The sequence below is a fragment of the Pistacia vera genome, unplaced genomic scaffold, assembly GCF_008641045.1.
Source record: "Pistacia vera cultivar Batoury unplaced genomic scaffold, PisVer_v2 Contig673, whole genome shotgun sequence".
Taxonomy (NCBI): Eukaryota; Viridiplantae; Streptophyta; class Magnoliopsida; order Sapindales; family Anacardiaceae; genus Pistacia; species Pistacia vera.
In genome coordinates, this window is record NW_022196527.1 from 1,116,240 (window position 1) to 1,130,568 (window position 14,329).

Here is a 14,329-nt window from a genome sequence, read left to right on the forward strand (position 1 = left end):
TTAGTTAAATTAACAAACGTAGGGGGTTTAAAAATAACTGAATAAAATATAATAGTATTTTCAAAATAAGAAAACAAACGTGTATTTTGAAAATGATAAGAATAGGATAAGGCAAAATTATGGAAACAAACGCATTTAATGTGAATGTAAAACATCAATGATTAAAGTTATTAATATGTGTCATTAATAAGCCATATGTAACAAAAAATCCAACTCATCTAAATATCCCACATCATCACCAATAACATACAGCAAAATGAAAAAATACCACGTCATTACCAATTACATGAGGCCACATGTCCAACATTATTCCACCATGTCAAAATAAAAGAATTCTAGAGCTTCAAAATGGCAATAAGATAGTTTATGCCTCAGCTTCATATTTGAACCAACAATGCTATGGGCACCGACACAGTGCACCGAATTGTTACACCGAATTACATGTCCCATGACTTAGACTAGCCACGTATCCCATGAACCAATATTTTGCGAGTGAATGGTCATTCATCACCTATGGACGGTCGTTCATTGTTATTAGACGGGAGTCTATTATATGTAGACGCTGATCCATGAGAAATGAACGATGGACTCCCGTCCATATTATATGGAGGGGAGTCCATTTACTATGGACAAGAGTCTACATAAAATGGACGCCCGTTCATACTTAAAGAAGCTTCCCTTAGCTTCTTTGACTTGGTATGCACCCCTTTGCCTTTTGCCTCTCAAGTAAACTGTATGCTTCATTAAACATTCCAGTTGAGCCATAACCCATGATCTTGGTGTTATAAGCATATACACATGGAACTTTCCTATTATGGTCCATCTGCTCAAACAACTCCATAGCTTCCTCTAGTATGTTAGCTTTGCAAAGAACCCCTATCATACTGGTATAAGTTACATCGTCAGGTGCTAGCCCATTTGCTTTCATCTCGTGAAAGAATTTCCAGTAAGATCCACATTTCCTACCTTACCAAAACAATCTATACATACATTATAAAGAACAACGTCAACATGAAAAGAGTTACTCTTCACCTCATCCAACAAAGAGAGAGCAACATCAACACGACCCTCCTTGGCAAAAACACGGATAAGAGTTGTAAACAGATGAACATCAACCTCATAACCTAGCTCCAGCATTTGATGAAAGAGAGCAAGCGTGAGATTAGATTCATGAACTACAGAAAGAGCACCAATCAAAGTTGTGTAAGTTGAAAGAGTAGGCCTGAATTTGAACTTCCTCATGGTCTGAATAATATCAAAAGCTTTTCTCAGCTTCTTTGACTTAACACAACTTAAAATTAACTCAATACACTTGTTATTAGTTGGGCCAAATCCAGCAAGACACATTTCTCCCAAATCTCTTCTAGGAAATCAAACTTCTTGGTATGGACGGGTGTTTCTAGTTTATGGACAACCATCCCTAAAAAGTGGACGGGCGTCCACATATAATGGACACCCGTCCATACTTTAAATAAAATACTATTTAATTTACAATATTGGGATGCCCGTTCATCAGTTATGGACGGTCATCCCTGAGTTTTGAATGGGCGTCCACTCTGTAAATTAAAAAAAAAAATACAATTGTATACAAAATTCAGGGGCGACCGTTCATCAGTTATGGACGGCCTTCCCTGAGTTTTGGATTGGCGTCCCATAACAGTGAACAACCGTCCATAGGTGATGAACGGCCGTTTACTCGCAAAATATTGGTTCATGGGATACGTGGCTGGTTTGATTCACATGACACGTAATTCAGTGTAACAATTTGGTGCATAGTATCGATGTCCGTAGCATTATTGTATTAGAATATAGATTTCAGTAATTCAACGTTACATTGGTCATCATTTTCTATTACTAATAACTGTTTAATCCATTAAGTAAAACAATAAATGTTCTAAATATGTTAATTAAACCATTACTTTAACCTAAAAATGATTTCACTAACAAAATTTATCTTACCATTTAATAGTATTAATTAGTTTTATAAAATGGTGAAATTATGTGTGCAATTGCAACACCCAATTAGCTAATGACATGTTTCCTTGACTTAAGTTTCCGCAAAATGCTTGTTCACTAACCAAAACATATTTTTTATTTTTTTTGGTTAAAGACGGGATTGGAGGCAACAGGCAAGCACCCCTCTCTCGCCATTCTCCGGTTTCCCGGCAAAATCTCCGTTCAGGTAAACCAACATCCATCAATGTCGTTCTCAGGATTTTTAACATATCATTAAACTCTTTTCTTATAATCGGCCATTTTTAAATATTTATCTTCCCCGTATTTAGATTGTACCGGAGATTTGAGAGTATATTTTCTGTATATATACCATTTATGAAATCAAGTTGACTTATTTCCGCATGGAAGCTAGTTTTTGCAGGATGTAGCTTTTGATTGTTGTTGGGTTAGTATTGTCTTTGTCTTTTGTTTTAGCCTTTTAGGGTTTAAAGTTGTGGGCAATTGGGTATATTTCGCGCTCTCTATGTGTGTGTTTGTATTTTTTTTTTCTCTGGCATTTTTTGGTTGCAGAGTTTTTTTTATCCAATTGTTATCTGATGGATCAAATGAAATAAGATTGTTTGCTTCTCATGTTTATTTGGTTTTATCCAGATTGTTACATTGTTGATAAGGAATAGTTTTTTGTTTTTGTGATGTGTATTTTCAGAGTAGAAGCACAACTGACATTTCACATGCACCAACTAAAGAGATCACCTGGGTGGAAAATCAACTACAGGTAATGAAGTTTAATAAGTATCTCTAATACATTAACATCTAACTTTTCTCATTGTTACTTCCTTTTGCTTTTGAGTGGATAAGAAATTATGAATAATATATAGATATATAGGTAAATTTTTTTTTTTTACTACAGCCAATTATGTAATTTATATATATTGTTGAAGTTCTGATAGTTTGTTATTGAAACGAAGCACTCTCTGCTCCGGTACCTGATGTCGTCTTTACAACCTATCCAATCATTGCTTGCTAGGTTTCCTTAAACCATGCATATGATAGGCAAACTGTGTGGATGCTTTTTAGCTAGGTGTTCTAAAATTATCATGCTTTACTTGTATGTCATGGTTTCTAAATGTGTATTATGCAGTTGTGGATGGATAGTGAAGCCAGTCAACAGCACAAGCAAGAACGTTCAAGAACAAGGTGGACGGCATCACTGGACAAGGTATTTGCGGACCTGGTAGTCAAGCAGATTCAACTGGGAAACAGACCAAATAATGTTTTCGACAAGAAAACGTGGAATCATATTCGTGATGAGTTTAACAGGCAAACAGAACTCAACTTCAATAACAACCAATTGAGAAAGCACCTAGATGTTCTACGGACACGCTACTATAATCTGAAGTCTGCTTATAATCCAAACGACTTTGCTATTGAGGACTCTTGTTGCATTGGATTTGACCTGTGGGAAGACATTGCGGTGACTTCTTTACTTCTGGGATTTGACTTCTTTTTCTTTTAAACAATATTTTTCTGTGTCCTGATAGATTGTTTTTGCAGGCACAGCCCAGACCAGACACCATTAAAGTCAAGGACTGCCCAATATATGAGCAGCTATGTGCAATTTTCACTGATACTTCACCAGATGGGAAATATGCACAATCAAGTCACTTTGAAGGATTTGACAAATCTTTTGGGCATAATAATGTGATCTTAAATTCAGTCCCAGAGGCTGAAACCCAACATCCCAAGAATCCATCATCTTCAAGGTTGATACAAGGAAATGCTTTGTCACCAGAGAAGGTGACGAAGAATATAGCCGAGAGAAAAAGGAAACAACAATCTGAGACACGAACTTCGTTGGGTCAAAGCAGAAGAGATCAAGAAATACTTAAAGCCATGGCCGGAGCTATGTTAGAGATGGTTGCTGCTTCAAAGTTGAGGACAGGGATGACAACACAGATTGATGAAAGATTTAGTATAACTAATTGCATTAAAGCACTGGATGAGATGGAAGCCATTGATGAACAACTCTACTTCGCAGCCTTGGACCTCTTTGATGATCCCAACTTAAGGGAAACCTTTATATCTTTGAAAGGTGACAAAATAAGATTGACCTGGTTGCAAGGGAAGCGTGGTAAAAATATAACCACATGTAGTTTAAGTTAGCGGATGGAGTTTGGGCGTTTTGGAAGTGTAAAAAATCTTGAAATAGTTTAGTTTCGGCGTAGCTAGTTTGTTCATATTGTGGCATCAAAGATTATTGGACAGGACTTGTTAGCAATGATATCAAGTGCACATACGCAAACATGCAGTTTTGAAACTTTTGGTTGTGCTTTTATAAACTGAGTATGTGACATGCGAATGTCCAACGCTGAAAAGGCCTTTGGACCATGTAAAATGTAAATTGCTAATGGGAAGTATTAGCTAATACTTACTGGAGCGGACTACTATATATTTCTTTATCAACAAGTCACAGCAGCTTGCTAATGGGAGTGGCAATCAAGGGTGCTAACACATTTACTGGTAGTGTCGTAGCTGCGTTTTAATTTTGACTTTCTTTACCATTCAATCAGAGNCTCAGCTTTATATTAGTAATATAGATAGCCCGATTCAAATTTTTAGTAACTCATATAATTTTATTATTATTTTTGTAACTTATTACAAAATTTCTTCGTATTTTAAATTTTGTAACTCTTATACAATTGATGTGTTTTAATGTTATGAATATAATTATAATTATAATTATAATTAATAGGTTTTTAGACCTTTTAAACTCCAACAATATAATGAATTTGATTTAAAGAGTTCATCGCCATCCCACCTACTTTTAATTTTATAATTTCTATCCAATCAAAATCTAACTTGCTTTAGCATCTCAAACAAGAAAATTACACTATTACCCTGACTATACTAACAGAGTCCGGCATCTTGACAGTTTTCTTCATCATCATTTTCGAAATTCACCGTATACATTTGTCAACTGCAAACTACACCCGGGTCATACCCGGAAATTCCAAAACGGATTCGGATTCCTTTTCATAGATATCTAAAACCCTCCTCCTAAAACCCTCCCTTTCCCTTTTCAACTATTGAAGGAAGGCTTCTGTTTCGTAAACTCTGGTTTTTGTTTAGGGAGACAAAAATGATCAACTGAAATTTATCGAAAACGCAAGACTCAATTTCATCCCCTCTGCAGTCTCTATGTGTCGTGGCTCTAATAAGCTCCTACGGTTAGTCAATGCTAGCTTTCAAATTATTTTTCTTTCTTTATTTTGTGCTCTAATTTATATTAATATTTGCATTTACAAATGATCTTATCGCCAAAATAATGATAAGTTGGAGCTTAAGAGATTAATTTTATTTCAAGTTCGAAATTAATTTTATGTGAAAAGTGCAATATCAAGCACTAGAAGTGTTTTTAGTCAGATAGTTTAATTTGTTATTTTATATGTGAACATTATGTTGTTTATTTTATTTTTATGTTTATGTTTCACCTTCTTTGTGTTCAGGTACAGAGTATGATTTTTGTAATTAGAAATTATGTGAATGTATTTAGGCCACACTGATTGAAATTTTTTCCCCTTTTAGTTAAAGCATATCTCCGGTTTAGCCTTTCTCAGAACCAAAACCCTAAATCTTGATCCTGTATAAGGATTTTTCTGGCGCCACTATTTCATTGATTAATATAGTCAAATTACGCTTTCAGATATTTATAATTGTCCATTTGATAGGAACCCCTCCCAAATTGATAAGAATTAGGTTGGGCAGTGGGTCTTTGATAGGAATTGGGCTGGTCAGTGGTTCTTTTGTCGGCTTGGGTAAAACTCTCCTTGGAAAACCAACTTGCCAAAGGAGAGTGCCCAAGCCCTTATAAACCACATTCCCACCCCTTTTCCCTTTCAATGTAGGATCTTAACATTTCCCCACGTTTCGAGACCCAACGCCCTCATTGGTCTTCTTTCGAAAGAGCACCCATGCTCATTGGCTACCCCGCCCTCATCTGCCTTACTGTCCTCCCTTTGGGTCTTACTTCGCCTAGAAGCTTGTTAGGTTCTAGAAGCTTATCAGCAACTCTCCTTCTCAACCCCTCGGGGGGCCCACTGGGCCCTGCTACGTGAGCTCAGCAGGTAGGGCCTGCTCTAATATCATTTGATAGGAACCCACTCTCAAATTGATAAGAATTTGGCTGGACAGTGGGCCTTTGATAGGAATTGAGCTGGGCAGTAGGCCTTTGATAGGAATTGGGCTGGGCAGTGGTCCTTTTGTGGGCCTGTGTAGACCTCTCCTTGGAAAATCGGTTTGCCAAGGGAGGGTGCCCAAGCCCTTATAAACAACATGCCCACCCTTTTTCCCTGGAGAATGTTAGGATCCCACATTGAGAGGGAAAAGGGGTGGGCATGTGGTTTATAAGGGCTTAGGCACCCTCCCTTGGTAAGCTGGTTTTCCAAGGAGAGTTCTACGCAAACCCACAAAGGGACCACTGCCTAGCACAATTCCTATCAATTTGGGAGTGAGTTCCTATTTGACGAGTTTGCTGGTATTATGTTATTATATGAATGTAGATGATTCCTTTAACCCTACCTGACTTTATTTCTTTTTGGCAGTAAAAAATTTGCTTCTTGCTTTCCCCTTGTTGGTTGGCTTTCGTATAACAATTACAAGAATAGACATGATATAAGTGCTCTTCTTATTGATTTTAGCTGTAAAAAAACCCATAGCACTCGTAATTTGTTAGAATCAACTGGTGGAGGGCTCACATTTCGTGTTCAAAGTTTTAACAATGCATCTCGAAGATATTCAAGCCACTGTCATTCTCTGAATTTTGCATCTGGTGAGACTTATTCTGTTCTCCAGTCAAGTAGTCTTAAGCACTGGTTCAAAAATTGGCAAGAATCAAGGAAGCATAAGCTGACGGCAAGCACTTTTGCTGGAGCTGTTGGTTTTTGGCCTCGCCGGAGAGTCCAGCTCTGGTTAGAGAAAATTGGCGCAATTGAACCATTTTCTGGTAACCTGGCTACATGTTGGAGCAATATCAAAGAAGAGGAAGCTATCGAAAGATACAAGCTGATTACGGGAAATACTGTCTTGTTTCCTAATTTTCAGGTCCATGACAATAAAAACCTGGAAGATGATTGGTTGGCAGCTTCACCAGATGGGTTGGTTGATAGGAGTGTTTATGATTTGCCTTCCCGAGGAGTGCTGGAGATCAAGTGCCCATATTTTGATGGAGATATGACAAGGGCCTACCCATGGAAGCGAGTGCCCTGTTTTTGTATTCCACAAGCTCAGGGCTTAATGGAAATCTTAGACAGGGATTGGATGGATTTTTACGTTTGGACACCTAAAGGTAGTAGTTTATTCAGGTTATACAGAGATTCAGAGTACTGGGATGTTTTGAAAATTGCACTCTCTGATTTTTGGTGGGAACATGTCCAACCAGCAAGGGAGGTGTGTAGTAACTCTGTAATTTCAGAACCTCTCAAGCAATTAAGATATCTTAAACCAGCACCTAGGCATGAACTTTGGAGAGATTTAGTGTTTGAAAGCAAACGCATTGTTGATAACTCAAGTTTACTGATGCGTGAAATACATGGGAAACTGCGAAACTAATGTGTGTAGATGCTCAACTCTTTTCCACCTAATCTGTGTGGTTTAGAATTAAAGCAGTTCCATTTTCTTAGCTGCAGGTAGCTTGAATGAGTGTTTCTTTATTCTTATTTATTTATTTTATTCTTTTAGATTTTTGAGTAGCTGAATCTCTCATGTTACAGAGCGTGAGCTTAGATAAATCTAACTCAATATAGTTGATGACCAAGGTGCATGGCGAAGTTAAAGATGCAATTTACTGAGGACTTGATGTATTAGTTGCAGTCTAGAGATTATAGTTTGAGTAAGCTCTTCTTTATCTAGTCCTTTAATCTTCTTGATAAAGTGTAAATGACATCATATCTTCTATTGAGCAAGTAATGCATGCGTTGCTGCTAGGACCGACAGCCAACTAGATTCATTATGAGTTTTACCAAATATTATAACTTCTGCTAGCTATTGTATTTTAACTGTTATATTACTTAAGAATGTAAGGAGCAAAAGTTGAGGTCTTTCTCCATGGCTTATTAATCAAGAAATTGGCATTAGGTGTGAGTCTGTTTGTACACCCCTGGAGACTCTTTTCTCACCTTTGCTTTTAATTTCAAGTCTTCTGATTACACACAGACACAGAAGAAAAAGGAAAGAAAAATAATTCAAGAAATTGTGGTTCAACATGATATTCATTTAGGGCGTGAACTTACTGAGTTGCATTAGCCTTAAGGTTAATGCATGCTGAACTCTTCGAATTGACTATGCTGCTGTGAGCCAACCCTAATGTAGATCAATATAGAGATCACATATCTTTTCTGCTTTTTTGACTGCTTCAGTATAGAGATCAATTATCTTTTCTGCTTTTTTGACTGCTTCAGGTTAGAAGGAAATAGTCACCTTTCATGTTGCACATCTTGCTTTGTTGCACTGCTTCCATTTCTATCCAATGTTTATTGATTAGCTCTCTGAAAATTTTAGATAATATTTTTCTGATAGATAAAAGGTTATTGCATCATTTGTTTAAAACAAGTACTTGATAATAGTCTGGTACATTAATTGATTGTGCATTGTAGTTTTGCACAAATGTTGTACTACGTGGACGGATTTCATCTTATAAAAGTTACAATTGTTAAAAAGCAAAGTCACATATGATTTGACTACAATCATTATATCCATGACCAAAGCCATAAGTTTGATTAGATACTATTGATATTGTATTGTAACATGAATGATGTACTTAAAAAATGATCAAATACATATAGATTAAAAGTACATTTGTGATTTTGTGAAATCAAAACGGAAGTTTTCATTTCTAGGGTATGCATAAACTCAACCAAATGAAATATACAGGGGTTCATATTAATCTTCAATGTTTTCAAGCATTAGATTTAACAACAATACTTTTGAACTTTATGATTTTGCTTTTATTGTATAACTTTTGTAAATTAAGGATATTGATAAACTTTTGGATTGTATCAGAAGATTTCCAGTTTGTGTCCTTGATGTTCAATTAAGGGATTTTTATTTTATTTTTTGACAAATATACGTCAAATGATTAATGATGTTTTGAGTTATATAATTTCTTAACTTCCTATGCATTTATTGATTCACTAATTTTCTCTTTCTTTGCTTTTCTCAGCTGCAGCTTTGAGTTGATACTGTTCCTGTCCTTGTCTAAACCAGCAGAGGGTGTGAAGAAATCCTTTTCCCTTAATTCCCTTATTGGCAAGATTCTTCCTGTCTACAAGTGAGTCATATGAGAACAATATTTATTAATGTTAGATATGCTTGATTTGAGTCAGCATGGTAATGTTGCCTGTTGTACTTTGTAGATATTTGATTCTTTAATTGATCCATATGAATTTACGTTACCTGGCAGGGAGATTGTGGCTGAACTAAAGTTGCTGCAAGTGCTAGTGCTACAAGCCAACTCTTGTGCTGAATCTGGATTCTCATCAATTACAAGCATTTACTCATGCTTGCTCTGAGATTGTGGCTGAATTAAAGTTGCTGCAAGTGCTAGTGCTACAAGCCAACTCTTGTGCTGAATCTGGATTCTCATCAATTACAAGCATTTACTCATGCTTGCTCTGAGATTGTGGTGAATTAAAGTTGCTGCAAGTGCTAGTGCTACAAGCCCATCTTGTGCTGAATCTGGATTCTCATCATACAAGCATTTACTCATGCTTGCTCTGAGCTTGAGTCATCTCTATCTGGTTTGAATGTCTTACTTGAGACATACTTTGGATGTCCCTGCTGAGGCAATACAAAATGCTTACCTCTTTAAAGGGTATCACTGGATACAAATGCAATACAATTGCAGCTGCAGAATTTTTATGCTTCAGTCGCCAGTGTATGCCAGTGTAACAGAGGGCCCAGCTCATGCCCCGTACTTAAGGCTGCAGTTACAGTTGATGGGCACCAATTTTGAGAGCCTAGGTCTTCAAATATCTAAAACAAGCAGAAAATGCTGCTGCAAACTAGCTTTAACGTCATTGTCATACGATGGATTTCAAGAGGCAAGTGCCTAAACTGAATCCTGCCACTTTACTTTTAACAATTATTGGGCATAGAGATAATCAGTACTTAAAAACTTTGTCCATTTCACAGGCCAGCATATGTTGTGTAATTGTGAGGTGTTAGATTCTGTTGATTCATATTAGATTGTATTAATTTTCAAGGATCATATGTTGATTATATTCTAGTTATGACTTTTACAAGAATCTTACATAAGCTTTGCCAGACAAGAAAAGCGGTGCATCTCACATACCGGCAATTTGCTACTGCCCATTAGCATTTGATTCATTGATCTGTTTTCTGTTTACCATTAGTTTCTGTTACAATAAAGATTGACTTACAAACTTTCTTTCAAAACCTCGATATGGTAGCTCGAATTGGTCAACCGCAATTAGGCGGGCAGGATCCATTGCAAGTTAATTAATTGCGAACTGCAACTGAGGGTTGTGAAATTGGGTTATAAGTGTAGTATTATCCTCCGAATTTTCATCCATCAATAGTTTCAAAATTCAGTTGAGTTTCTTGTCCATCATTAGTTTCCAAGATTTTCATCTCATTAGTGTGAGCTACAAAACCCTTTGTACTGACAATTTCACTTTTGAAATCATCAAATCTTTGCTATTCTATGTAGTTTATATATATGTTGCCACCAAAAATGTGTTTCGGCTTAGTGCGAGTAGACTTGGCAAAACGAGTCCATACTCGCGGGTGGACCCGTACCTATCAAAATAATATAGGGTACGAGTCCACCATTTTGGACTTGTTTTTATTTTACCTGTACAGCCAGACCCTTTTTTTTCTTTTCAGGTGGGGCAGCTAGCCCACAAGTACCCCTGAAAAAAAAAAAAAAAGGTAAATGTCTAAAAGGTAAAGCCTAAATCATAATTTTGTAACGGTAAATCCCTATCCCTAATTATCTTCTCATTGTGGTGTTGCGATTAGGGCTGTTCAAAGAACTTCGTAAACGAATGAACCGGTATAGAATCAGTAACTAGACTGAAAATCGGTTTTTAATGAAACCAGTTCGATTTGATTCAAGAAAATGTTTGAAAAGGTTTTTTGGTTCGGGTACTAGGTCAACAAAATTTGAACCGTTTTCAACTAAAAACCTAATCCCCAATTGTATTTCTCATTACTTCATTACGCCACATTCAACACGCAGACCACGTCACTTTGTTCTTCCTTCTTCCCTCCAACCAACTCAAACCATTCACTTCGTCTTCTCTTAAGACCACTTCATTCGTTTCGTTCTTAAGACCACTTCACTTCGGTATGCTGGGTTAATGTTAGAAAAAGAAGAGAGCGGGAAGAAAGCCAAAGCCAAAGCAGCTAAAGAGAGAGAAGAAAGTTACATTAGAGATCTAACCAGCATGGGTTGAGACAAAAGCCAAAGCAGTTGAAGCTGTAATCGAAAACTATAAATTTAGTGGTTTTTTTTTTTTTTTTTTTTTTTTTTTTTTTTTTTGATAACAATAAACTTTAGTTTTGATTCTACAGTAATTGGTAAATTTTTTCAGTTATTGGGTTGTTTTATTGTTTCTTTACCTTTTAGTGGATTTCAATGTTCATCTAGTGGTTTTAATTGTTTGTAAGCTATTTAAAAGAGTGTGAATTTATAGTTCACTATGGATTTTAACTTTTTTTCTTTTTGTTGATTGTTTCTTTGTTTGATCGTGTGTATTGTGTTGTGTATTTGATAATCAGGTTAATTGTATTTGAGGTTAATCGTTCTTCACTTCAGATGGAGCACTCAAGTCCAGCGAAGATGCTACATCTTATCATTTTCGGCAAAGAAGAAGATTAAGTGTTTAAATATTAGGAATGTTGATATTGAAAATGTTATTTAGGAAAGAAAGGTTACTTTGAAGATTACTGAGAAGTTTAGGAACATTGTTGGTTGGAATAAATAATGTGAGTATGTTATATTAAATGTGAGAATTAGGAACATGTGTTTGGTTGGTTGGAATAAATTGATGAGTATGTATATTATATGTTAGTTGGGGGAAATAAATGGTAGGCATGTTAATGGATACTAAATTGTTCTCTTTTAAATATTAATAATATATTATTTTTTTGAATTATTCTTTTAACCCCCTACATTTGAGATTTTGCTAAAACACTCCATCATATAAAAGTTTAATTTTTAACAAAAATACCCCACTCACCCAGCCCTGCCAATCGCCTAAACCACCACCTGTTGTGACTAGAGTACAACGGAGATGTTTTGAGGGTTTTGAAGAGGAGGGGAAGGGGAGTTGATTGGTGCAAGTGGGGGTGATTCCCGGTAGAAAACGGACCAAAAAAGTGCCAAGAAAAAGAGAAAATTGCGCAAAAAATAGGGGCTCGCCACGATTGGGGGAGGTCCGGTGATAGGTGTTGGTGGGTTTTGAAGTAGAAGTGAAGGGAGTCGATTAGTGCAAGTAGGGTGATTTTCGGTAGAAACGTGACCGAAAAAGCACTGAGAAAAAGAGAATCACAGAAAAAATAGTGGGCTTGCTGCGATTGGGGGCAGCTCTGGTGATGGGTTTGGTGGGATTTGAAGAGGACAACGAGAGAGAGTAAGATGGTGGTGGTTGGGTTGATGGTAATAGAGGAATCAACCCAGATTGGCAAAACCAGTAGCTGCCAACCCAAAAAATCTTAAATCCACGGCCATTTTGCCGTTTAAGCCATGATATAGTGGAAAAGCCATGTCGACGCACGACCGGCCAGTCGTGCATTTGACGACATTGGCCGATAGTGGTGGTGGTGGTGGTACAACAGTCCTCTTGGATGCTTGTAAATTGTTTAAACAGGGGCATTACTGTCAAAACTTTAATTATTTAGGGGTAAAATGTAATGGTAGAGTTCATGTAAATTAATTTCAAAATAAGGGATTATTGTTCAAAAAATTTTAATAGTGAAGGGTAAAATTGTAACAAAAATAAGCTACCAGTAATTAACTAACCTAAGAAAATGAAACTAATTAAATTACTTCCTATATACCAACAGTAACTACTATGGTATTGAAAGATTACCGGAATATTGTATTAATTGACAATCAAACGTGGTAATCAAGTAATATTAGTTGACATTACCTCAGTAATCCTACTAGTGGAGTTTAGCAAAACCGGTCCAAAACCAGTTAACCGATTTTAAGTAATCAGTTAACTAGTAAATCGGTCTAGTTTATAATCGGTTTGCCTTATAATCAGTTGATTTCGGTTCTAGAATTCCCTAAACCAGAAATCTGGTTCGGTTTGAAAAAGGTGGGATTCGGACGGTTAACTGGTTTTGAACACCCCTAGTTGTGGCTCATTACATTCTTCCATCTTCCACTTTTATGATTTTCCATTCCTAAAATCGTAAATTTTTTAATCTTAGTATTGAAGAGTCTTGTGTGGAGTCCCACACCGACTAGGCACACTCAAGCCTACTGATTTATAAAAGAGATAAACCTCCCATTCAACAATACGTTATTGGGTAGGAGTCGAGCCACCTCAAATTCGATCATGGTATCAGAGCTAGACTCAGTTGAGCTGAGTGCTTAACCAGCGGGTGGGGAGTTAGAGCCAACAACTACCTCCATCAACAGACATGACCCAACATATGGGCTTGACCATGAGGGGGAGTGTTGGATCCTACACCGACTAGACACGTTGAAAATATGGGCTTGCCGTGAGGGGGAGTGTTGGAGTCCCACACGATTAGGCACGCTCAAGTCTACTAGTTATAGAGGGGATAATTCTCTCCTGACAAGACTTTATTGAGTGAGGAGTCAGACCCACCTCAAATTCTATCACTTGACAGCTTTCATCAATATACCACACATAACACAACCAATAGTAAGTTTCTTTATCTTACTATTCTATGTTTTTTTGGGTAGAAGTTTCGGAAATAGTGCCTTTTTTAATTAAATTTTTGTTTGATGATCAGTATGCGATATGAGATTGTGGATTGTGGATTTACTGGTCTTAAAAGGATTATATGTATTGGATGGATTTATGTATCAATTGTGTTTAGAAATGAAGTGGTGTGTTGTGCATATTAAGTGTTTATAGATTGCATTGGTGGTATTGTATAACATTAGAGTTTTGATTTTGTAATGCAGAATTGCCGATATGCTAGAGTTTTGATTTGTTAATGCAGAATTGCCGATATCCTCTATGCTTTTGGGCAATTGAATCCGAATTTTAATTTAGTGACTTAGAATAAGAACCTGGTATTTAATCTCCAATGGTTTAGGATGGATTAGCCAGAATCTTTAATTTGATGTCCCCATGTCGCATCTTTCTTAATT

General features: G+C 36.6%; 2 protein-coding genes across 5 annotated transcripts; both read left to right on the forward strand.

Annotated features, from left to right (window-relative positions):
* The first annotated feature begins 1,988 nt into the window (after positions 1-1,988).
* On the forward strand, positions 1,989-4,119 carry LOC116113116 (L10-interacting MYB domain-containing protein-like). The gene is made up of 5 exons (XM_031399262.1): positions 1,989-2,003; positions 2,111-2,182; positions 2,663-2,731; positions 3,098-3,430; positions 3,511-4,119. The coding sequence occupies exons 1-5, from the start codon at positions 1,989-1,991 to the stop codon at positions 4,117-4,119; spliced, it is 1,098 nt and encodes a 365-aa protein (XP_031255122.1).
* A 774-nt stretch (positions 4,120-4,893) lies between these two features.
* LOC116113016 lies at positions 4,894-9,626 on the forward strand. 4 transcript variants are annotated; one of them, XM_031399148.1, is made up of 5 exons: positions 4,894-5,183; positions 6,558-7,640; positions 7,725-7,843; positions 9,173-9,280; positions 9,413-9,626. In XM_031399148.1, exons 1-2 carry the CDS (start codon positions 5,155-5,157, stop codon positions 7,561-7,563), a joined length of 1,035 nt encoding a protein of 344 aa, XP_031255008.1. In that variant the 5' UTR covers positions 4,894-5,154; the 3' UTR covers positions 7,564-7,640; positions 7,725-7,843; positions 9,173-9,280; positions 9,413-9,626. The 4 variants fall into 4 exon arrangements, with proteins under 4 accessions (XP_031255008.1, XP_031255009.1, XP_031255010.1 ...); XM_031399149.1 differs by having other exon boundaries at positions 7,758-7,843; XM_031399150.1 differs by having other exon boundaries at positions 7,770-7,843.
* Positions 9,627-14,329: the final 4,703 nt, after the last annotated feature.

Bases quoted from the DNA above. Each gene is read 5' to 3' on its own strand.
- LOC116113016 (XM_031399148.1), top strand. From the start codon at position 5,155: ATGTGTCGTGGCTCTAATAAGCTCCTACG. The intron at 5,184-6,557 runs GTTAGTCAATGC...TCTTTTTGGCAG, and splicing joins GGCTCTAATAAGCTCCTACG to TAAAAAATTTGCTTCTTGCT.
- LOC116113116 (XM_031399262.1), top strand. The intron at 2,183-2,662 runs GTAAACCAACAT...GTGTATTTTCAG, and splicing joins CCGGCAAAATCTCCGTTCAG to AGTAGAAGCACAACTGACAT. The intron at 2,732-3,097 runs GTAATGAAGTTT...TGTATTATGCAG, and splicing joins GGGTGGAAAATCAACTACAG to TTGTGGATGGATAGTGAAGC.